At 36.8% G+C, this 26,239-nt stretch overlaps 1 protein-coding gene across 3 annotated transcripts in view; it reads left to right on the top strand.

Moving 5' to 3' along the window:
• HIKESHI (heat shock protein nuclear import factor hikeshi) overlaps positions 1-11,027 on the top strand; it is a 32,737-nt gene extending 21,710 nt beyond the window's left edge. For 2 of the 3 annotated variants that reach the window (XM_004019401.6, XM_027960049.3), the window contains exons 3-5: positions 3,628-3,779; positions 9,748-9,866; positions 10,800-11,027. In XM_004019401.6, the coding sequence (XP_004019450.1) occupies positions 3,628-3,779; positions 9,748-9,866; positions 10,800-10,854 (326 nt within the window). In that variant the 3' untranslated portion in view covers positions 10,855-11,027. Of the gene's footprint in view, positions 1-3,627; positions 3,780-9,747 lie in introns of all 3 variants that reach the window. The other variant, XM_060403864.1, reaches the window with a different exon arrangement.
• The last annotated feature ends 15,212 nt before the right edge of the window (positions 11,028-26,239 follow it).

Here is a 26,239-nt window from a genome sequence, read left to right as displayed (position 1 = left end):
TATTTGCATATATATTACAAATATTTACAGGTCATTGATGCCTGAAGAAGTGTCAACAGTTGGGGCAAACATCAGACTAACTAAGAAGTTTGGAAGGGAAGGCTGTGAATAAGAGTTAGGAAACAAGGGCTTTAAAATTCTCTGATCTAGGAATTCCTAGGAATCTAAATGACCACATGGGTGTCCAGGGCTGTGCACATGCTTGGGAAAGATCTAAGAAGGTCCTAAGGTCTCACTGCTGGCCGACCTTGAAGGCAGGAGTTTTGAAGCCATGTCTCAACACATGGAGCACACCTGCAAAACATTGGAAGAATTTGGTTCCAGGCTTCTAAGGCAGTCTCTTTCCATTCACTAGCTGATCATTAAGCTAATAAGGGACTTTAGTAGTCACAATGATAAAAAATAAAGACTTTATAGTATTAGTTCAGAAAAATCATTAAACAAGAAAACAGCTACAACAAACAGTGGCAATAAACCTTAAGAAGGGATGAAACATCTAATTGCTGGAATTGTCAGTTATTCAGTATCTAGTTTTCAAAAAAGCTATGAAGCATATAGGAAGTAAGAGACATTGGACGTAATAGTCAAAGACTTTAAGGAAACTTCTCAGACATGCTCAGAGAGCTAAAGGAAATCAGGAGAATGATATATCATCAAACAGAAAAAAGAAGTAAAAATTGAAAAAAAATTTAAAGGAAGTAAAATAAACTATGGAGTGGAAAAGTACAGTAATGCAAATGAAAAATTGAGGGTTTTAGTAGCAGATTTGAGTAGGCCCCCCAAAGTCAGTGAATTTGAAAATAGGTAAAATATCAGGTTTGAAGAGCTGAAGAATGAAAAATGAACAGAGCTTTAGAGACCCATGAGACACCGTCAAGCATGTCAGTGTTGGGAGTCCCAGAGGAGGATGAGAGACAGAAGGGGTGGAAAAAATATTTGAAGAAATACTGCCCTAAAACAAATTTGATGAAAACTTTAATCTACACTTAAGTAGCTCAACAAACTCAAGTTGGCTTAGCTTTAGGACATGTTAAACTGACCAGAGAAGCAGCTCATCATGTATAAGGGTACTTATTAAGTTACAGCTGATTTCTCATCAGAAACATTGAGTCCAGAGGCAGTAGGCTGACATATTACAAGTACTGAAAAAACGTCAATCGAGAATTCTGTAGCCATCAGAAATGAAAGCTAAATAAAGATATTCCCAGATAAACAGAAATTGAGAGAATCATGACTAGAGGACTAACCCTACAGGAAATGCTAAAGGAGGTCCTTCAAGCTGAAATGAGACCTGAGACGTAAATCAGATACATGTTAAGTAAAAACACAGGTAAAGGTAACTACACAGATAATTATAAAAGTCAGTATTAATACATACTTTGTAACTCTGCTCTTCCTATTTGATATAAAAGACAATGACATAAAACATTGTCTGCTTATTGATAGTGGGCTCTTCTGGTAACGCAGTGGTAAAGAACCTGCCTGCCAGTGCAGGAGAATGCAGATTGAATGCATGGGTTGAGAAGATCCCCTGGAGAAGGAAATGACAACCTACTCCAGTATTCTTGTCTGGGAAATCTCATGGACAGAGGAGCCTGATGGGCTGTAGTCCATGGGGTCACAAAAGAGCTGGACATGACTTAACAACTAACAACACCACAACATAGTCATACTATGTATGAAGATGTAATTAGTGACAATAAACAACATAAGGAAGAGAAGCAGTTACATAGGAGCAGAGTTTTTGTGTACTGAATTTTGTATACTGAAATTAAACTATTTTGTATACTGAAATTTAAATTTTATATACTGAAATTGATATTAATCCAAATTGGAGTTGTTATAAATTAAGATGTTAATTGTAATTGTAGTGCAATCATTTAAAGAATATAATAAAAATTATGATAAAGACGTTAAAATGGTATACTAGCAAGTATCTATTTAACAGAATTCAACTCTCCAGTTAAAAGGCAGAGATTTGCAGAATGGATTAAAATACATTCAACTATTGATTCAGAGAGATAAGTGTTGGAAGTAAAGGATGAAAAAATATATATGCAAACCGAAATCAAAAAGGGTCAGTCTTTCAAAAAGATGTAACAGTTGCAAACTTGTGTGCACCTAAAACAGCCTTGGAATACATAAGTCAGGTATTGACAGAGTGGAAAAGAGAAATAATCAGTTCAGCAGTAATTGAGAACATCAGTACCTTACTTTAAATATGGACGGAACAGCTAGACAGAAGATCATCAAAGAAACAGAAGACTTGAACAACACTATAAACTTAATTAGATGTAGTAGAACATTCTGTTCAATAGCAGCAGAATAGGCATTCTTCTCAAGTGCCCATGGAACATTTCCTTGACACATCAGGCCACAAAACAAATCTTAGTATATTTTAAAAGATTGCAGAGTATGTTCTCAGACCGCATTGATAGAAATAACAGAAGTCAACCTGGAAAATGTACAAATATGAGGAAATTAAATAAAATACTGAAAATATCATAAACCAGTTGCATTTAGTGAAGTGTGTGTATGTATTTTTAAAGCACAGAAACAAAATGGTTGCAAGTTTTTGTATTCATATACCTGAAAATTTAAGAAGAGATTTGATACTTTAAGTGAGGGTTCTGGTTATTAGGAATGCATGTTGTCCCAGATTTTCATTCTATAGTATTAGTTTAGACATTTTATAGTCCCATTAAAAGAGCAGATAAACCACTAATCTGTTCATTGTATTTTTTTCTTCTTTATGATCATTTTATATGGATTAATAAAACTGACCTATATTTTTTCATGTTTAAGTTAGCTGACACTTAGAGGATCAGGTATATCAAATACACATACAATTTATGATATATATATATTTATAAATGATATATTATGAAGTGGAAAATTATTATTTTCTGAATAAGTTGCAAATTTCTTTATTGCCTATTTGATAATCTTCAGGTGTTGAGTGGCGTGAGTCATGACATGTAATAAAATATGCCATGTCATTGTTGATAATGGCAATTGAGAGCTCTTTCTTTGTATAATCAGAAAATATTAAAACTAATTCTAAAAATCTTTAAAGATATCCTTTCGTCACAGCATTGAGAATCTTTTATCTAATTCTCATTTATTTTTGTCTTACTCCCTTAATTTCCATTTCTAGCTGTAATAATTTTATAAGTTTTTAGAAAAATAACAGCTATTTTTCCGGTGGGGAAAATTTCAGTTTTCTTAATATGGTAAGAACTAGGCTTTTGGGCTTCCCTGGTGGCTTGGATGGTAAAGAATTTGCCTGCAGTGTAGGAGACCCAGGTTCTATCCCTAGGTGGAGAAGATCCCTTGAAGGAGGGCATGGCAACCCATTCCAGTATTCTTGCCTGGAGAATCCCATGGACAGAGGAACCTGGTGTTGGTCTACGATCCATGGGGTTACAGAGTCGGGCACAACAACTAACACACACACACTCACAAACACACAGAGGCATCCTTTTACATTTATCTGAGAAAAGACAGACTTTCACGTGACAGAACTTCTTAGTGCATATAAATCAGCGGTTCTTCACATCTTTAGGAAGAAGTTTATATACATACAAGTTAAGTTTGAAACGTGTGGCACATGTTAATTTCTTTCAGGAGAAGGAAGCCAACACCCGTTTGGAACCATGAATATTGTCCGAACTCCATCTGTTGCTCAGATTGGGATTTCAGTGGAATTGTTGGACAGTCTGGCTCAGCAGACTCCTGTGGGTAATGCTGCTGTGTCCTCAGTTGACTCATTCACTCAGGTAATGGAATGCACCTTTCATTTTCTAAAATAGTTTACAAATCACATTATATACTTCATAAAACAGCCTGTGGTAGAATTCATGTAAAAATGAAGGTGAACACATACAACATAAGTTACTGGCTTCCATGAATATTTTCAGTTTGTCTCCCTTCTATATAGGTATTTTAAAATTCATAAGTGCTTTGATAATACTTAGTTTTTACAGTGATAAAATAGCTCAGTGATTTTTTTAAATGAGTTTAAATATTAACTTTTCCCCCTGTTTCCTCTCAAAATTAATATGCATAGCTGTGGGTATACAGTTGTGAACCTGATAATAAGCAAGATTCTGGTCCTCATGTTGCTTAAAATCATATAATTTCATAAGGGTTGACTTTTAATCTATAAGGCAAAGGCCTGAAGGGGAGAATGATTGAGGCAGAGTTATAGCTAATACAAAGTCCCAGTGGTAGAAGTCTGTTATGTTTGAAAAATAAAGTGAAACTTTGTGGCTGGAGTAGAGTGAGCAAGGGGGAGAAATGGGAGATTAAGTTGGAGATTATGGGGAAGCTGCTCCCCCAGAATGAGATTCCATATATGAAATCTCATTGGCTTTTGTAGGGACTTCGGCTTAAGTTCTTTTTGGAGGACAATACATAAAGTTTTGAGCAGGGGAGTGATATGATCTAACTTACATTTTTAAAGGATCACTTTTGCGTCTTTGGAGAGAAACTGTAATGAGGCAAAGATGGAAGGAGAAAGAGCGGTTAGGAGTCTCTTGCGAAAATCTTGGTGAGAGTTTAATGAAGGAGTACAAACGGAGGTGGTGAAAAGTAGTTGATATCTCTTATGGAGATAATTTGAGTGTGGGGCCAATTCTGTCTCACAGTGTGAATCACATGTAAAGTCTGAGATAGAGACATCAACTATGGCTCTGAGGATGCTGGTTCCAGGAGCTGGAGCACAGGAATGTTGTGCAAAGAACTAGTATGGGCTGGGAGTGGAATCAGGAGTTGAGTTTTAGTTGTACTGTGTTTGGGATGCCTATTAGATAGCTGGAGGTAGCAGGTTCATGAGAGAGAAAAATTGGGGTGCCCTCAGTATAGAGGTGGTATTTAAAGTTGTAGAGGAAATGTGATCACTGAGAAATAACTATAAACAGAAAAATTGGCCAGTGACAGAGCTTGAGCCATTTCAAAGTTGAGATGCTTAAGAGATAAGGAGGAATAAAAGGAAAGGAACACCCAAAGTAGGAGGAAACCCCCCCACCCCACCCCCCCCCCCCCCGCCCAAATGGTATTTTGGAAGAGAAGTACTTTTTTTTTTAACCTCTTTAAATTATTAAGATATGATAGCACATTTACGGGAGATTTGGAAAATACAAATAACAAAGTTATATATATTTCCACTATATATTACAATTATTTTTTTAAGTAGATAAAAGATTTTTAGTTGGGGTTCCAATATCAAACTCAAAACTTAATAGAATGAATATACAGAGAAGTAGAAGGATATAGTAGACCTGAAAAACACGATGAACCGATTCAACATAAGATGTATACAATTTTCAAGACTGGTTTTTAAGAAGGAAGAAGTGATCAGTAGTATTGACTACTTATGGATCAAGTAAGTGAAGGCTAAGAATTGGACTTGGCAAGGTAGAAGTCATTAAAGACTTTGACAAGAATTCACAGAGATGGAAAGGGAGTTTGGAGTGAGGTTGAGTGACTTGGAGAAGAGGAAATGGAGAGAGTGACCATAGATGACTCTTGGGGAATGTTGTTACAAAGGACAGCAGATGGGTGGTCTGGTTGCTTGGGGGCTGTGGGGACAAGGAAATTTTTTTTCTGTTTTTAATAGGAGGTACTATATCATGTTTGACAGCAGTAAAGCATTTGTGAGGGAAAAATTGATGATGCAGGAGAGTGGGGAGACTTGTGAAAGTGGTATCCTTGAGTAGGAAGTAGACTGTATTAGGAAGTAATAGAAAGGATAACGGGCAATGTTTACAGTCTGAACAGAGAGATGCAGCAGGTTAGTAAACGAGCTGAAGAGAACTTGTGCAGGTTCTCTCTCGATTCCTTCTCTAGTGAAATAGGAAGCGAGATCATCAGCTAAGATTGAGGGGGAAGGAAATACTGGAAATGTAAACCAGGGGCTTCCCTGGTGGCTCAGATGGTGAAAAATCCACCTGCAGTGTCGGAGACCTGGCTTCAATCCTTGGGTTGGGAAGATCCCCTGGAGGAGGGCATGGAGACCCACTCCAGTACAGTCTAAACCAAAAGGATTGCTAAATAAGTCCTCTAGGAGAGGAGGAGCATGAATGGACTAGGGAAACCTCTGGGCTTGCTGGACAGAACTGTGGCTGTGAATCTAAGAGCCAACTTGTCATGCACTCTCTGGAGAATGGGCCAAATTAAGAATGACAGAGTCTGGGTTTTAAAATTTTTGTCAGTAATTTAAAAATAAACTGTGCTGAAAAAAGCAAGTTATGAAGAAATACTCAACAGTTATTCCATATAGATTGTATGTGAAAAATGTCTGGAAAATACATGCCAAAGTGATGTTATCCCTGGAGAGGGGTAGGAAGACATTTTAACTCTATAATAAATTATTTGACCTTTTAATTAAACATATGTATTTTTATGAAATATTTTAATATACAGAAAAGTATATCCCACAGATATTTATTTTGTACATTTTATGTGCCAGGCATTTTTAAAGAACAAATAGATAAAAACAGGTATCAAAATAAAATAGTACCTGACCTTGTAGGGCTCTCTTTATAGTGGGGCATATTTGAAGACTTCCGTGTATCTTCCTGGGCTTCCCTAATGGCTCAAAAGGTAAAGAACCTGCCTGCAATGCAGCAGACCCAGGTTCTTTACCTGGGTTGGGAAGATCCCCTGGAGATGGAAATGGCAACCCACTCCAGTATTCTTGCCTGGGAAATCCAGTGGACAGAGGAGCCTGGCGTGCTACAGTCCATGGGATCACAGTCCAACTCGACTAAGCGCTCACACATGCACACAGTCTTCCACTTAGATTTAACCGTTACATTTTGCTGTATTTTATACTAGTTAAAAAGTTATATAAAGTGTTATAATCCACTGCTCTCTGCTTCTCTTTTTCTCTGTCCAAGTAACTACTCTTCTGACTTTATGCATCCTATGTATTTCAGTACTTTAAAAAATTTTGTTTTTTTTTTCCGCAAAATATGTATGGTACAATTTGTATGTAATTTATGCCTTTAGTTGTTCTTACTTGATTTTAGTTTTTGTCAGTAGCATATGATTGAAAAAATCCGTTTTACATGCAAAACAGCTGTTTTCTGTTGTACCTCTTAATATTCTGCTCTTATTCTGCTCCTCAGCAGCAGTCACTTTCAATATCCCACTTCCCCCCCCCCCCTTTCTTCTTGTATTTACATCCATGTGTCAGAAGAAACTTGTTGAGTCTTTATTGATTGGTTATAGGTATTTTCCATTGACTTATAGATACCTAACATGATTTAAGGGCTTCCCTGGTAGCTCAGATGGTAAAGAATCCACCTGTAATGCGGGAGACCTGGATTTGATCCCTGGGTTGGGAAGATCCCCTGGAGAAGGGAATGGCAACCCATTCCAGTATTCTTGCCTGGAGAATCCTGGGGACAGAGGAGCCTGGTAGGGTACAGTCCGTGGGGTCACAGAGTCGGACACAACTGAGTGACTGAGGATAAGCACAAGCCCAACATGGTTTAGCTCTCTTAATCTTTTGCTCCCCAGCATATACAGGTATCTTTTCTCCCCTCCTTTCCAATATAAATCTTCAAGATTCCAAATTTTCAGTATTATGACCTGGTAAGTATTTTTCAGAGTTGAGCCATGTGTTATGAGTTTATGATTATTTCTTGTCCTATATAACTTTTTATTTTTCTTGGTTAATAAACTCCTCATTTTTTCGTTTGCATGGATTTCTGTCTTTCCATTTCTGATAATTTATGCCCAAACTCTTCCAAATATAAATTCCCTTATCTTTATATGTATTTATAGCAATTTAAAATTTGTCTTGGAAACATTCCTCTTGGAACTCTTTATTTTAAAGCAAATACATCTTAAATTTTTTTTTTATTTGTTCGTCTTGGACTGTGCAGGCTTTTCTGTAGTTGCAGCTCATGGGCTTCTTATTGTGGCGGCTTCTCTTGTTGCGGAGCACAGGCTCTAGGGCTTGTAGACTTCAGTAGTTGCAGACTGTGGGCTCATTTGTGGCGTAGTTGCTCTGTGGCATGTGGCATCTTCCCGGATCAGGGATTGAACCCGTGTCTCCTGCATTCGCAGGTGGACTCTTTTCACTACTGAACCACCAGGGAAGCCCAGTCCCTATTTTTAAATGAATTAATTTGGCTGTGTCTGGCCTTAGTTGTGGCCTGTGGGATCTTCCTTGCAACCTGTGGGATCTCCAGTTGAGACTTGCAGGCTCAGTAGTCGTGGTTCATGGGCTTAATTGCTTCGCATTGGGATCTTAGTTTCCTGACCAGGGATTGAGCCTGTGTCTCTTGCACTGCGAGGTGGATTCCTTACCACAGCCTCCAGGGAAGTCCCCACATACATTTTTTTTTTTTTAATTGAGTAATAGCATCTTTGTTGTATGCCATGTGTCACATGTACTTACGTTTGTTTCTAGGCTCTCCATTTTATTCCAGTTAATTTGCCTATCCCTTTGCCAGTTATATCTGGTAGGCCAAGACCCTCCTCCTAATCATCAAAACAGGCCTGAGTATTTTTCATAATAATTTTAGCATCAGCTTGTCAAGTGCCATGAAATATCTTGTTGGAATGTAGTTGAAAATAACGTTGGATTTATAGGTTTTAATGTGCCTTTATTACATTATGTCTTCCCATTCATGAACACATGGTGTCTTTCCACTCAATGTGGTAAAAAAAAAAGTCCTGTCATTTGTTTTCTTTCTTGTCTGTCAATACACTCTTAAAATATTTCCCGCAAATATCTTACTGTCAGCTTGTCTGAGCATTTCCCCTAGGTATCTTACAGACTTTCTGTCATGAGTTGGCTCTTCTTAAAGTTACATTTAAAAATTTTTGTTGCTTGTGTGGAAGGTTGTTACTGGTTTTTTTTCTCTTGATACTGAACTTTTAGTCCATGCTCTTACTGAACTCTCATATTGGTTCAGGTACCTTAACAGAGTCTCTTGGGTTAAATTATCTCTATATTATTAAATAAAAATCGTGTTAACATGTTTCTTCTCATGTAGAAAAGAGACAGCAAGAATCTTCATGGCTAGTTTTGAGTATCTGAGAAAGTGATGTTCGGAAGATTATTTTTGAGTGAATAAAAGGTATTATTATTGTTAGTAGTTCATTAATTTTGGGTTTAGTACTTAAACCCATTTGATGCTCACGAAATGTAAATCCATGTGCTTCTGGCTTCTACCAAGGAGACCTGGAGGGTGTTAGTGGATTTGCCCATTTGAGGGTCAGTGAGAGCAAAGAGGCCAGGAGATAGATCGTCTTTGTAATTGATGGCAAGTAACCAGTTGCTCCTTTTTTATACTTTTCAAAAATTTTTCTGGGAAGAAAAGACTTTTTAAATCTGGTTAGTATTTTGAATGAGGAAGCAGGTTGATTTGACCAGGGTGGTATTTGAGGAGAGGGCAATCTCCAGAGGTGGAGATAAAAGAAGATATTTTGAAGGAAAAAAATGTTATCTTTTTTTTTTAATAAAATGAATTTGTTAGAAACTTAAAAATAGTTGAAAGTCATAGATATTCTTTGAGATATAAAGATCGTACTAAAGGCAGATGGTTATGCTCTTGTGCCCTAGTGTCATTTTATGACTTCCCTTAGTGGTCAGCATTAGACTTAGAACACCTAGACCTTAAACAAGTGACTGCAACAACATTTCAAATTAAAAATACTGGAGTTTAGTATTTTTAAATATTTCAGTATTTAATACAACCCATTAATCTATTTATTATTAACTTTTAGTTCACACAAAAGATGCTGGACAACTTCTACAATTTTGCTTCATCATTTGCTGTCTCTCAGGCCCAGATGACACCAAGTCCATCTGAAATGTTCATTCCAGCAAATGTGGTTCTGAAATGGTATGGGGGATTATGTAGCTCTCATATTAAGGCTTTGAGTAACCATATATATTTTGCTTGTGAATGTATTTCTTCTTTGACGTTTAAACATTTTCTTTTATAGTGGATATCAGCCTACATTAACATTTGCATGCCATTAAATAGTATGTACTTTAGAGTTCAGATTAGGAAAAATTTCTGCCCCAAATAATATTCTGTTATATAGTAGCCATCTTGGGTTTATAAAGACAAGGAAATACAGTTGCTTATGTCTTAGGGACCACAATTAAGGTCTGTATCTTTTATATATATATATGCACTTGAATTTTAAGTACCCTATATGAGGCTTGAAATATCAATGAAAACTTCTTTTCCTAAATTTAGGAAGTCTTGATCTAAAATAAACATGTATAAGACATCAGAGTGGTTTATACTGTACCCTGTACATGAATGATTAATAAATCTGTTTCTTCAGCTTTTCTCTGTTTCTCTTTTATAGATGTTTCTTTCCGCTTTGAATATGCTGGTGTTAGGGAGGTACATAAGGAGACTGTTGAGAAGTGGTAGCATGGTATAGCATGGACTGGTCTGGAATGTATTAGATTTGAGCTTTGTTATCATGTAGCTATGTGACCTTGAGCAGATCACTCTGATCTATGAAATGAGGGTGGGGGAGTTAGATTTCATTTTTTCTTAGGTCATTTCCAGCTCTCAGATGTGCTGAAGATAATAAAATATATTATGATGTGTGCTTTGTGATACAGCCAGTTAAATCACTATGCTTGCTGTCTTATACATTAATAATTAAGATCCCAAATTAACTTTTTAACTTTCTAGGTTCTTAATCTTGGCTTTTTAGAAGTAACATGTAAAGTTATTTGCTTTTTGATGAGTTATTTGTCAGGTTATGAAAGAGTAATTAAATTTCTTATAAAGATGTTTTTTCTTTTGTAGGTATGAAAACTTTCAAAGACGACTAGCACAGAACCCTCTCTTTTGGAAAACATAATTTGAATAAAATAATTTTTAATGGATTCTGAAATTTGTCATGTTTTGAAGATAATGACTATTTGAAAGCATGAAGTCAAAAGGATCAATGAAGCCTAAGTTTAAAAACTGCTTAGTGACTATGAAGTTTAATTAAGACCTTTATAAAAAATTAAAAACATTAAAAAATGAAAACATGTTCATCATTAATGACTCTCTTCCCTTAAGCTTAAAATATTCAAGAGGTAAAACAGTTTGTTTGGGCTATGATTCATGTTTTACTTAAAAATAAAGCATATTCACAATAGCGTACCAAAAGCATTGCATTTATAATCTTTCATTTATATATACAGTGGAATTTGCTAGAATAATTAATGAAAATCAAACATATCAAAATTTGGAGATTTTTGGAAAAACATATCCATTATACATTTTTACATATGGAGAAATTATTTTCAGTTAGTAGTTCTTAAAAGTTTTTTCAGGGGAGTCCCCTGGCAGTTCAGTGGTTAGTACTAGGAGCATTCACTTCTCTGGCCTGGAGTTCAATCCCTGGTCTGGGAACTAAGATCCTATAAGCCTCATGGTGCAGCCAAAAAAAAGTTTTCAGTTAACAAGTTGGTTGTCACTTTTTATATCAGCAAATTCACACATTTTTAACAAAATTCCCACAATATTGTTCAGGTTAATATTGATGTTAGGCACTTTTATATAGAATATAGGATTTATTACTTTTATGTATGAAGATAAAGCCTTTGTGTCTCATTGAGAGGAAGACCTTTGACTTATACTGGTGATTCCCATTGACCAAGTACCACCAGGATCTCACCTGTCTGGTGATCTTTTTATGGAGAGAACAGTAAGTATTAACTAAATACAAACTATCCCTTGGCTTGCCAAGAAGTTATAAAGACTGTGATTGTCCATGACAGCCCTGGTTAGTGTATTTAAACTGGTTTGTTGGGCTTCTACAGCAGAGGATTAGGCAAAACTTGGATTACTTTTCTGATTGTATTGTTCTTGCTGTTGGAGTAGGTAGTCATACCCAGTTTGGGTGTAGTGTTGTTAGTTGCTCAGTTGCATCCAACTGTTTGTGACCCTGTGGACTGTAGCCTTTGTTCATGGGATTCTCCAGGCAGGAATACTGGAGTGGGTTGCCATTTCCTTCTCAGGATCTTCCAACCCAAGGATCAAACCCAGATCTCCCACACTGCAGGCAGATTCTTTACCATCTGAGTCATCAGGGAAGCCCCAAAAGAATACTGGGGTGGGTTGCCATTTCTTCCTCCAGGAGATCGTCCCAACCTAGGGATCAAAGCTGTGTCTCTTGTGTCTCCTGCATTGGCAGGCAGATTGTTTAGCTATAAGAGGTGGGCAAAAGCCTGGTGTTGATGTTGCAGTTCTGGTGGTTACAGATAATATCAGAAATATATTATCATAACAGGAGTAAGCCAATAATTGTTCCTTGAGGTAGATACATTTTTAGTGGAGCTTAGTTCCTGCACAGAAGTCTGGAAAATCTTGGAGAAAATGAGCAGTATGGTGACAAGTTCCAACCCGGTACACTTGGTTTAGCAGACAGTGTTGTAATGATTACAGCAGAAGTACTTTGTTGACTTGTAGTATAGTTTTTGCAATAGTGAAGATTGGGGCTAATAGTATGAGGGAAGTTCAGATTATAAGGAGCCTTTTGGAGGAAATTGATCTCAGGAGTTTAAAGGAACAGCTATTAAATCTTTCACGGTGGAATTTGACAGGTTTAGAGTCAAATTCCAAAGTAAAAAGATTTAATCCTTTAAACTCCTGAGGAGACCAGTTTCCTCCCAAAGGTCCCTCCTGCCATGTGAGGATATATAGAGATGTCTGTGACCTGGAAGAGGGTCCTCTGCTGACAACATTGGCATATTGATCATGGACCTCTAGCCTCTAGCACAGTAAGGAACAAATTTCTGTTATGGTGTTGTCTGTGGTTATTTTGTTATAGCAGCTTGAAGGAACAAAGACTCATTGAAACATTTTATTAATTTTTACTTACAGTTTAATATAGGAAAGCTGAACTCTTGATGTGTCAACTTTTTTAAGTTTGATTTTTAAAAAGAGCTTTTAGAATAGTTTTGAATTATTGAAAATTTGTAGAGAGTCACACAGACTTAATTTTGCCTATTACTGTTTTCTCCATAAAGCAACCCAGAGTTTAGGTAACAACAGTATTTTTATGCTTCAATATGGGAAAGGGAAAATTATAAGAGAGTTGTCAGAGGAGACAAGATACAAGTTAAAAATATCCAAAGGCAAGAAATAGTTTAAGATAATATCTATATTGGTTTACAGGGAAAAATAGTAATATCATTTACCATCTGTGCCCAATGTATCTATTTTTTAAAATGCTCGTAAGTCACTGAATACTGAATAAAAAATTTTAAAAGATAGTAAGGAACTTTATTAGAATAGTTAGAAAATAGCAAACCCATTATTAGAATAGCAAACTCAGAATAGTTAGAAAATAGCAAACTCAAATATGTGTTTCATATTTTCATGCTTTGATGATAAGAGTGCCTGATGAACTATGGATGGAGGTTCATGACATTGTACAGGAGACAGGACCATCCCCAAGAAAAAGAAATGCAAAAAAGCAAAATGGCTGTCTGAGGAGGCCGTACAAATAGCTGTGAAGAGAAGTGAAAAGCAAAGCAGAAAAGGAAAGATATACCCATTTGAATGCAGAGTTCCAAAGAACAGGAGAGATGATAAAAGCCTTCCTCAGCGATCAGTGCAAAGAAATAGAGGAAAACAGTAGAATGGGAAAGACTGGAGATCTCTTCAAGAGAATTAGAAATACCAAGGGAACATTTCATGCAAAGATGGGCTCAGTAAAGAACAGAAATGGTATGGACCTGACAGAAACAAAAGATATTAACAAGAGGTGGCAAGAATACACAGAACTGTACAAAAAAGAGCTTCATGACCTAGATAATTACGATGGTGTGATCACTCACCTAGATCCAGACATCCTGGAATGTGAAGTCAAGTGGGCCTTAGGAAGCATCACTACAAATAAAGCTAGTAGAGGTGATGGAATTTCAGTTCAGCCATTTCGAATTCTAAAAGATGATGTGAAAGTGCTGAACTCAATATGCCAGCAAATTTGGAAAACTCAGCAGTGGCCACAGGACTGGAAAAGGTCAGTTTTCATTCCAATCCCAAAGAAAGTAAATGCCAAAGAATGCTCAAACTACCACACAATTACACTCATCTCACATGCTAGTAAAGTAATGCTCAAAATTCTCCAAGCCAGGCTTCAGCAATACGTGAACTGTGAACTTCCAGATGTTCAAGCTGGATTTAGAAAAGGCAGAGGAACTAGAGATCAAATTGCCAACATCCACTGGATTATTGAAAAAGCAAGAGTTCCAGAAAAACATCTATTTCTGCTTTATTGACTATGCCAAAGCCTTTGACTATATGGATCACAATAAACTGGAAAATTCCTCAAGAGATGGGAATACCAGACCACCTGACCTGCCTCTTGAGAAATCTGTATGCGGGTCAGGAAGCAACAGTTAGAACTGGACATGGAACAACAGACTGGTTCCAAATAGGAAAAGGAGTACGTCAAGGCTGTATATTGTCACCCTGCTTATTTGACTTCTATGCAGAGTACATCATGAGAAATGCTAGGCTGGATGAAGCACAAATAGGAATCAAGATTGCTGGGAGAAATATCAATCACCTCAGATATGCAGATGACACCACCCTTATGGCGGAAAGTGAAGGAAAACTAAACGAGCCTCTTGAAAGTGAAAGCGGAGAGTAAAAAAGTTGGCTTAAAGCTCAACATTCAGAAAACTAAGCTCATGGTATCTGGTCCCATCACTTCATGGGAAATAGATGGGGAAACAGTGCCTGACTGTATTTTTTGGGCTCCAAAATCACTGCAGATGGTGATTGCAAGACATGAAAATTGAAAGACACTCCTGGGAAGGAAAGTTAGGACGAGCCTAGACAGCATATTAAAAAGCAGAAACATTGCTTTGCTAACAAAGGTCTGTCTAGTCAAGGCTATGGTTTTTCCAGTAGGCATGTATGTATGTGAGAGTTGGATTATAAAGAAAGCTGAGTGCCAAAGAATTGATGCTTTTGAACTGTGGTGTTGGAGAAGACTTTGAGAGTCCCTTGGACTGCAAGATCAGTCCTGAGTGTTCATTGGAAGGACTGATGCTGAAGCTGAAACTCCAATACTTTGGCTACCTGATGCGAAGAGCTGACTCATTTGAAAAGACCCTGATGCTGGGAAAGATTGAGGGCAGGAGGAGAAGGGGACGACAGAGGATGAGATGGTTGGATGGTATTACCGACTCAGTGGACATGGGTTTTGGTAAACTCTGGGAGTTGGTGATGGACAGGGACGCCTGGAGTGCTGCAGTTCATGGGGTCACAAAGAGTTGGACATGGCTGAGAAACTGAACTGAACTGTACCCAATAAGGGCATTGTCTTCTGAATTTAACTACCTATACATGAGTTGTCATGTATGAACCTGGAGCATATCCATCTTTTAAATGTGGATTCTAGATTTCAGGTATATATCTAATAGGTTCTACTTTACTACTATCCGGTTTTGCATCATCAAAATGCAATACATGAAGTATTAATTGAAAACTGACAGTCAAAAATTTTGTTAGAGAATGGCTGTCCTTGTAGGTCCATAGTTGAAACACATTTTCATTTTTAGACTTACGGATTTATTGGAATGATCAAATAATTACTCATTTTTGCATTTTCTATATAACTTTTGTGTGTATACTTGCTTTCAACACTTGCCTGCTTAAAAACCTTACTAATATATAATTCTCATAATATCAGATTCACTCAAAAGTGTGTAATTCAATGTTTCTTTTAGTATATTAATGGTATTGTGCAACTGTGATCATGATCTAATTTTAGAACATTTTCATCTTCCCAAAAGAATCTCTGTGACCATTAGTGGTTAATCTCCAGCCTCTAGGATCCCCAGTGCTGTAAGCAACTATGAATCTACTTTCTTTCACCATGGATTTGCCTTTTCTGAATATTTTATATAAATGGAATCATGTAGTGTGTGGTCTCTAGTGACTCATTTCCTCTAGTTAGCATAATTTTTCAGAACTCATCCTTATTATAGCATGTTTCAGAGCTTTATTCTTTCTTATTGCTGATAATATTACATTGTATGATTATACCACATTTTGTCCGTATGTTGGTTGGCATTTGGGTTATTTCTGGTGATTGTGAGTAATGTTCATGTAAATATTCATGTATAATTCTTATTGAATATTTGCTTTCAGTTACCAGAAGAGGAATTACTGAGTTCTATGGTAACTATGTTTAACTTTTTGGAGAATTGCTACTGTTTTCCGAAGCTTTTATTATACTTTGCTGTGAGCAGTATATGTCTGTGTGCTTAGTCGCTCAGTTTTGTCTGACTCTTTGTAACTCCATGGATTGTAGCCGACCAGTGTCCTCTCTCCATGGGATTCTCAGGCAAGAATACTGGAGTGGGTAGCCATTCCCTTCTCCAGGATATCTTTCTGAACCAGAGATTGAACCGGGATCTCCTGCATTGTAGGCAGCTGAGTTACCAGCTGAGTTATCAGGGAAGCCCCACTGAATTACATGGTAACTATGTTTAACTTTATAGAGAATTGCTAAACTGTTTCCCAAAGCTTTTATTATACTTTCTCATGAGCAGTATATGAAGATTTCAATATCTCCATGTCCTTGACAACACTAGTTATTGTGTCTTTTGATTGTAACCATTCTAATGGATGTGAAGTGTATCTCCTGTTTGATTTGCAGTTTTCTAATGACTAATAACTTCTTTTCTTTTTTTTCTTTTTTTTTTGGTGAGGGGCTGTCATTTTATTTATTTATTGTTTTACTTTACAATATTGTATTGGTTTTGCCATACATCAACATGGATCCACCACGCGTGTACACGTGCTTCTCATGTGGTGCTAGTGGTAAAGAACCTGCCTGGAATGCAGGAGACACAAGAGATGAGGGTTCGATCCTTGAGTGGGGAAGATCCCCTGGAGAAGGAAATGGCACCCCACTCCAGTATTCTTGCCTGGAGAATCCCATGGACAGAGGAGCCTGGTGGGCCACAGTCCATGGGGTTGCAAAGAGTCAGACATAATTGAAGCAACTTAGCACACACACAGGTGTGCATGCAATGACTAATAATACTATCTTTTCGTGTGCTTGTTGGCCGTATTTTTACATTCTTTGGAAAAATGTGTATTCAGACCCTTTACTCCTTCTTTAGTTTGGTTATTTGTCTTTTTATTGTTGAGTTATAATAGTTCATTATATATTCTGGATATAAATCCCTTATCAGATGCATAATTATGCAAATATTTTTCCCATTCAGTGAATTATCTTCATTTTCTTGATAAGAGTAATAGTTGTAGCACAAAAGTTTCTAATTTTGGTGTAGTCTAATTTGTCTTTTCTTTTGTCACTTTTTTTTTTTTTGGTGTCATATCCAAAAAAAGACATTCTATTAATCTATAAAGGTTTATTCCTGTGTTTTCTTTTAAGAGTTGTATATTTTTAGCTCTTCCATTTAGGTCTTTGATTTATTTTGAGTTGATTTTTGTGAATGGTGTGAAGTTGGGCTCCACCTTCATTCTTTTGCATGTGGATATCCAATTGTCCCAATACCGTTTGTTGAAACATAGCCTACTTTTGTTAATCTTGGTGCACAAGCATAAAAGATCAAAGAATATGTGACAGATTATTAGAACTTCAGTATTTTCAAAAGTGGGGAACTTTTTTCAAAAATGATTTGAGTATATCAAAATATTAGAGGGGTATTCTTTAATCATGATAGAAGAAAACTGTCTCAGCACAGATAGCTTTGCTGTCTTATAAGAAAACTAATTTCACTTTTATCTATTTTCTATGTAACATCTAGTAATGATTTAATGAGCCTACCCTTGTGAATACACTCATATTAAACCAACTTTGTCAATAGTTTTAAGACATTTATTAATCATTTCCAAGCTCATTATAAGCCCAGACAAAGTTCACCCCTCAAACCTTCTACCTGTATACTCTTGGTCTTTACCAAAAGTATTGTTTTATAGGCTTAACACAATCAGACACTTTTTAAGACAAAATTTTCTTTATCTGTGTGGAAAAAGTGTTTATTACTCTGCATGGACATCCTGTTACCTACACAAATTTTTTAATATTCTTTCAAAAATTCTCATACCAGCAATCTGAGTTTCCTTTTTAACCTAGTATTTCCAGGTATTAAATAAGAGCACATGTATAGTAAAATTATATTTTTGCTTATCCAGGATTATCAATTAATACTCTTTTTTGAAAAAAAAATTTATATTCCTTTATTTGGCTGCACTGGGTCTTCCTTGCAGTATGTGGGATCTAGTTCCCCAATCAGGGATCAAACCCAGGCCCCCTGTATTGGAGGCAAGGAGTCTTAGCTCCTGGACCACCAGAGAAATCCCTATACTTATTCATATTCTTAAAGATAACTAAGACTCTGGAAATTAAAAATTAGGCTGATGCAGGAAGTCTTAATGGAAGCATAAAAACTCCACAAATTTAATCTCTCTCAAAAGATAATTATTATAACCATTCCATTTTGTTAAGCACAATTTTAGGTTTTTGTAGTAATAATTTGTGGAAAACTGTTAACGCATAAAACCTGTATTACATATTTAGAAACTTTAAGGCATGGAAAAAAACACAAAAAACCCTAGTCTTGTACAAACTTGAATATTTTTACATTGTGATAAGGGAAAAAAGTGATATTATTAATTAACTCTAATTGTAAAATCATCTGTGTTCAGATGTATTTAATGAAGTTTTTCTTTAATACAAATTGATTAACCTGCATACATAAATCAAATTTAAAAGACTTTAAATTACATTTAGAAGTTCTGAATGCCTTGCTTTTATTCTTGTAATTATTTGCTTAACTAATAGCAGTTAAGGTGTTTTCCTGCTACATTTGAAGCAGAAATATTTTCCTTAGAAGAGCCCAAAATATAAAGGATTAGAAGCCTCTCCCCTTCGCTTTGGAGTTTCTTGAATTAGTTCTTGAGATTTGTGTGAACATGTCATACAAACCAATCAGAACAGGAGCTCCTGTAGATTTTAAGAGTCCTTGTCATCTGATTCATTCCTCTTTTGGGTTTTAACGTACTTCTTAAGTGAGCAAGTTTCCCGAAGTGGCCACTTGTAATTCTAAATTGGCTTTGGTGAAATTGTCATGGAGAAAGGTATATGCAGGCTGAGAAAATGGAAGAGTTCTGTTAGCAGTTCTGTTTCTTCTGAAATGAACCATAGGACAAACAGTTCGTTTCGGTTAAAAGGGAAAGTACTGCTTTTGTGAGTCTCTAGTCATTACTCAGCAGTTTCCTAGTCCCTTGACAGGGAGAATATAAAGAGAATATCACTCCCAGGGCCAGTTTTTCACACACAGACAAGACTGAAGTGTATTGATTTATGATCTTAAAGAGGTCAAACTTTTAAAAGTTTGCCCAAATGATGCCAAGTTGTCAAGACCTTGTGAACTTACCGGTTCTTGGAAAGAAGCTTGGAGGACAGGTTTAATGGGTCTGTAGCTGTCTTATGTTGTGTGGTCTTTTTTAGACACGTAGCAGTACTATAGACAATAGACAGGCTAGACGGCTAACAGTGAATCAAAGATTGGGCAGACCTTCACCAGGGGCTTCCCTGGTATCTCAGCTGGTAAAGAATCTGCCTGCAATGCAGGTGATCCTGGTTCGATTCCTGGGTCAGGAAGATCCCCTGGAGAAGGGATAGGCTACCTATTCAGTATTTTTGGGCTTCCCTGGTAGCTTCGCTGATAAAGAATCCACCTGAGATGTGAGAGACCTGAGTTTGATCCCTAGGTTGGGAAGACCCCCTGGGAAAGGGAACAGTTACCCACTCCAGTATTCTGGCCTGGAGAATTCCATGGACTGCGAAGTCCATGCGGTTGCAAAGAGTCAGACACAACTTGAGCGACTTTAACTTTTCACCAGGGAAAAATAGTGTGTATTTAGTTGGATAGGCCAAGAGTCTCAGGGGAATTTATTCCTAGGACAAACCTAAAAACCCATCACTGGAGAACTAGTTGAAACCACTGAATTCAATTTTAGCACAAGGGTGACTCTTGGGGGAAATGAAAGGGGTTTTAGAAGTGCACATTCCCATCCAGTTGAGGGTCTAGGCCGGAGTAGCAAGGATCCCAGTGGGATCTAAACTTGTTAAGCTCTGCAACACAAAGACCACTAGGAGCACACCCTTATTCAAAGTTCTGCTGCAGCAAGGGAGAATGTAAACTGAGGCAACAAGGGGACTTCTCTAATGGGAGAGGCTTTGGGAGCCAGAGCTCATCTTGGATCATCTAGGCAGGGATACGCTGTTGGAAGTCAGTGGTTTTTAAAACACATAAACCTGAGTGTGGTTAATGTTAGACCAGTTTGTTTGGTTTAACCAGACCCTTAGACTAAAAGGGTCTGCATTAATTTAAGATGGTTTGTTTTGTATGTTAAGTTTTCGATGTAAGTTAAGTCTGTGTCTGCAAGTCACGGGCAAGTTGGAGTTTGTTTCAGTTCTCAGTCCTTTAAGAAAACACCCACAGTTTAAAAAGAAAATCTTTATAAACTACTACATTGATTGCCTAAGTTAGAGTGGTGGTCTTTAGTTTCTGTATTTTGGGTTTGTTTTTTTTGTTATTAGTTTAATTTTTTAGTTAGCTCTTAATAATACATCAGGTCATGGAATTATGAGCAGTTTGTGACATTTAAGGATATCTCCTTTCATTTTATTTATTAAAATGTTTTCATAAGCCATGTGTGATTTACTAGGGATTGCATAGAGCTGATAGAAGGGTGTTTTTTTTTAACTGCGTTTCTTTCAGTTTAATAAGTATACTTTTCCTTTAACAGGTTCTATTTTTCTTAAATAAATTTTTGTTATTGAAGCTAGCTCGTACCAATTTCAAGATGAGTTTTTCCTTTGATCGTTATGATAGTGGTCATGTGTTAAATCTAGACTGAGCATGGGAAATTTTTAGGGCTTATGCACTTTATTCATCTTCTTTACTTGTGTTCTAGCCCACATTGATGGACATTGAGAGAAGGACTACTATTCAGCAGTGGCTGTGTTTAAAATATGCTTGTAGAAGTAGGCTGGCAGAATTGCAGTGACTGCTGCTTGCCAATTACTGTTTGATTTAAAAGATCCTTCAAATACTTACATGTTGAAACCAGCCTAATCTCTTTAATTAGTTTTTGGGAAAACCTCAAAAAGTTACCCTTCACGATTGTACAGTGCATTGCATCCTTTTCCACTCAGCATTAGAAGGAATCAGTGTTAAAAAAATTACACTAAACACATTGTTTCTTGAAAGTATAGTGTCATATCATTTTGCACTCTTGTAGCCTGTAGAGTTGGATGCTCTCAGGCATTTTTTTACTTCCGCTAATTATTTAGCATATATTCAGAACTGGTACTCCAGTCCCCTTGTCCCATTCCTTGTCCTGAGTTCTGAAGTTCAACCACTTGTACTTTGTTTTTTTTAGAGAAGGCCACTGATGATTTCTTTTTTAAAAAATTTTGTAACCACAGCCTTTGACTTCACCTTGTTTGGTAGTGCTGTTTAGCAACCTTATGTTTTTTGATAAACTCTCCCATCTCACTTGCCACTCACTGTTTTTTTCCTTCTTGGAGTGCCTTTTACGATTTTCCCTTTGTTTTTTTGTTTCCAGCAGTTTGCAAATGATTTGCCTAGGTGGTTTTGTTTTGTAAGCTTGCTTGTGTTTCTGAGCTTCTTGAATCTGTGATAGGTAAGATGTGGTAAGCCACATCTGTGTTTTTGGTTAGTTGCTCTACAATATCAGTACTTGGATGGATTCAAGAAGGCTGTGAACTCGCTGTTTGTTCATTGTAAGTTTGGTAGCATCTGTTTATCCAGCTTTCTACATCCCCAAAAGAAGATCAGATCCCTCACAGCAGTTTTTAAATGCCCTCCTTTATTAAAAAAAAAAAAAAAATAGAATTCCTTTTATGAAATTCCTTTCCTTTACATCCCGCTCATCCACTGGCAGTTAGTCACTTTCTGAGAAAGTACGCACCATCAGATAGGAATGCTTCCGCTTCCTGCAGCCCAGCATCTGCACCTTCCTCTTCTCCATTCTTCTGTCAGTATGGGTGAGGTATTCTTTCCCATACCTAAGGATCATCCCTGTCCGAAAGGCCGTCCCAATTTAACTTCTCAGGGATCTCTTTCAGTATCCCCCTTCTCTCTTATCCCTCTCTTTGCTCCTTTCCAACAACATTTAAACAGATTTAAGCCTCTTCTATCAAACCAAAAGCCCTCTGTGACATATTTGTTCCCTCTCTTGCTTCACTCTTCTTTCACAGACACATTTCTCAATGGAGTTGCTAGCTTTACTTTCTTAATAGCTCGACCTTTTGCAATCTGACTTAGTTTGCACACTCAAACTAATCCACAAAATCATTATTGGCCTCTTTGGACACTTCAATCTTAATCTTACTTAGCATTGCCTATTTAATCATATCTTTCTTAAAATGATCGAGCTTTGTCTTACCTGTCTACTTATAGCATCCCATGAAGACCCATGGAATTCTGTCCGAATCCCTCCATGTTTTACACTATATACTTCTACAGCAATGCTTTCCAATATAATGTAAGCCATAATTTACAACTTTCTAGGCGCCACATTAGACTTCCCTGGTGGCTCAGAGGGTAAAGCGTCTGCCTGCAATGCAGGAGACCCGGGTTCAATCTCTGGGTTGGGAAGATCTCCTGGAGAAGTAAATGGCGATCCACTCCAGTATTCTTGCTTGGAAAATCCCATGGATGGAGGAGCCTGCTACAGTCCATGGGGTCGCAAAGAATCGGACATGACTGAGCGACCTCACTCAGTAGTCACATTAAAAAATAAGTTAATTTTAATCATATATACTTAATATATCCAAAATATCAATATGTAATCAATTTTAAAATTAATGACATTTCATTTTTTTAAATGAACTTTTCAAAATCTGGTGTGTATTTTGTATTTACAGCTCATCTCAGTTTGGATGCCAAATTTTGAAAGGCTAAGGTGAAATATAGTACTGCTGCTGCTGCTAAGTCGCCTCAATCATGTCCGACTCTGTGCGACCCCATAGACAGCAGCCCACCAGGCTCCTCTGTCCCTGGGATTCTCCAGGCAAGAACACTGGAGTGGGTTGCCATTTCCTTCTCCAATGCATGGAAGTGAAAAGTGAAAGTGAAGTCGCTCAGTCGTACCCGACTCTTAGTGGCCCCATGGACTGCAGCCTACCAGCTCCTCCATCCATGGGATTTTCCAGGCAAGGGTAATATAGTACGACCAAAACAATAAAGTTGTATTTATTGCAAAAACATTTTACACTGCTTTGACTTTTAAATTCATTAAAACTAACTAAAATTGAAAAATTCAATTCTTCAAGCACATTAATCTCATTTCATGTGCTCAGTGAGCTATGGGCTACCATATTGGAAAGTACAGTCTAGAGTGATCTGATCTATTCCAGCACATCTTGATGACTCTAGATCTCTTTTCTAAGTTCCAGAGTCTTATTTCCAGCTGTTTTCTGAAAAGCCTCATGTCCTATAAGAACGTAAAAATCAAACTCATAAATAAAACAGAGCTCATCTCTTTCCTCTGCCTTTTTGTCCCCTGTGCCTCTTATCTTAGGAAGTGGTATTAATTTCTATTAGGCTAGTTGCCCAGAGTTTAAATTCCACTATTGATTTTTCCTTCCTTCCCACATTGTCTAGTCAACAATTATGCTAAATGAGTACAGTTACATCTCCCTCCAAATAGTTCTTAAATTTGTTCTCTTGTCTAATTCTGCATCTACTAGGCAGTTTGGGCCAGTATTTCAAAAACTCTACTGTATGAGCAAGTCACCTGGGGAGCTTATGCCTGTGGATTCTGATTCAGTAGGTCTGGGGTAGGCCTGCACTTCAACAAGTTTTCAGGTGAAACTGCCGTTGGTCCTGCTGCTCCCTTAACCATATTTTGAACAGGAAAGCTTTCTCTGACTCCCCTTCTTATAGCATTTTGTGACACCTAATCACACTACTTTATTATTGGCTATTTACTTGTTATTTTTATCTTTTTGAGCTTAGGAACTGTGACTTCCCTGGTGGTTCAGGCAGTAAAGCATCTGTCTACAGTGCAGGAGACCTGGGTTTGATCCCTGGGTCGGGAAGATCCCCTGGAGAAGGAAATGGCAACTCACTCCAGTATGCTTGCCTGGAGAATCCTGTGGATGGAGGAGCCTGATAGGCTACAGTCCATGGGGTTGGAAAGAGTTGGACATGACTGAGCTACTTCACTTTCACTCTCTTTTTAAATTGTTGGTAAATAGTAGATGCTCAATAGATTTTTTTTTTTTAAGATTGAACAAGGTATGAGGGCAGTATGCTTTGTGGAGAAGTAAGTGCTTCCTTTGTTAAAATGGTCTTATATCCCCAGTGGCTTCCAACTTGAGGGTTTCAGAAGGACCTACAAAGGAAGAAATTGAAGAATGAGAGGTGCTTCAGTTTTCTTTTTCAGCAGGGAATAATATTTCCCAAGACTTTAACTTATACCCTATTTCTTAAATATCACATGTAATATGAACATGAATTTCTTCAATATTGCATAATATAATCAATTTATTTAAAATGCATTTGAAAAACTGCTAATCTGCTAGATACTGTGGAAAAAAAAGTTTCTGAGGCCAAATATTTTAAGAAACAGCATAATCTCCCCCTTCTTAAAATTCATAGTGCTTAATAGATCTAAATATGGAATAAAAATTATCAAAACATGTTCTGATTTAAGCATATATTGAGACAGTTTCATGGCCTGCTGTTCCTTTTTTTTTCCCCCCCCATTTAGGACCTATTATGGACCAAATACATATCAGAGATCTGAGCCAACACAAAATTCAACTTTTCTGTATTTAATTGATCAAAAACTAATATTTTCTAACCAGGAACTACAGTTATCTTAGATCTTAATAGCACTAGCAAGTAGCTTTTTTTCCTCCCCACAAAGGTTTTTCTTTTTGGAAAAGTACATATATAACAATAAACTATATTGTACAAATTTATTATGTAAAGGTCAAGGTAATGGCCTCTAGAGCCAGATGGCTGGGGTTCAGAACTAGTCAGATGGATACAGTCCATGGGGTTGCAAAGAGTCAGGCACTACCTGATATTATCAACTTCTTATACTGATATTATAACCTCTCTTGGTTTCCTTAATCTGTAAAGGAAAGTGACAATAGTATCTGCCTTAGAGTCTTGTGGTAAGGTACAAATGATTTGATTTACACAAAACAGACCGGTACCTGGTATATCCCATGTGTTAACTATGTATTATAAATTATTAAAACTCTATCAAAGAGCAATCAGATCATTATATATCTTTAGGACTTCCTATGAATGATGAAATAAGCAATAACTATTTGAATACTAGGTATATATTGCATTTTTAAAGGAAAAATGCATAATAATAGGTCTGTATCAACATGTGTTTCTTGTTTGGAATTTTATTTTCTTAGTGTGGTTTGTGTACTTGTGTACTTTTTAGTGAGATTTGAGAAAAATGGAAAAGATAGTTATAGACAAAAGTCTTTCAAAGCCTGGGGACCACTAGGGAGAAATAAAAGGAGGAATATACAATCTGAATAGGTCTATATCTATTAAAGAAATTGAATCAGTAATTAACAACCATCCAAAACTGAAAGCACCAGAAAGTAGATGAGTTCACTTGGTAAATTCTACCAAATATTTAAGGAAGAAATTATACCAATTATCTATAGTCTCTTCCAGAAGATAGAAGCAGAAGAAATACTTCCTAACTCATTCTAAGACTAGATAAAGACATTACAAGAAAAAAGAACTACAGATCTCTTGTGAACACAGAAGCAAAAATCAACAAAATATTAGCAAATCGAACCCAACAATGTATAAAATGAGCTGTGTGCCATAACCAAGTTTTATGCAAGTCTGTTTCAACATTTGAAAATCAATTAATAAAATCTATCATGTCAATAGGCTAGAGAAGAAAAATCCAATGATATCAATAGATGTACTAAAAACACTGGACAAAGTCCAATACCCATTCATGATTCAAAACTCAATATCCTTAACTTGATAAAGAATATCCACAAAAAAACATACAGCTAATATCATACTTATGGGTAAGAAATTAGAAGCCTTCTTGCTAAGATCAGAAACAGTTCAAGGATGTCCCCTCTTACCAGTCCTCTTCAATATCATACTGGAAGTCCTGGTTGATGCAACAAGACAGGAAATGAAAGACAATCTCACTGGGAAGGA

Source organism: Ovis aries, chromosome 21, assembly GCF_016772045.2.
Source record: "Ovis aries strain OAR_USU_Benz2616 breed Rambouillet chromosome 21, ARS-UI_Ramb_v3.0, whole genome shotgun sequence".
Classification (NCBI taxonomy): Eukaryota; Metazoa; Chordata; class Mammalia; order Artiodactyla; family Bovidae; genus Ovis; species Ovis aries.
This window is presented reverse-complemented; position numbering and strand designations above follow the sequence as displayed.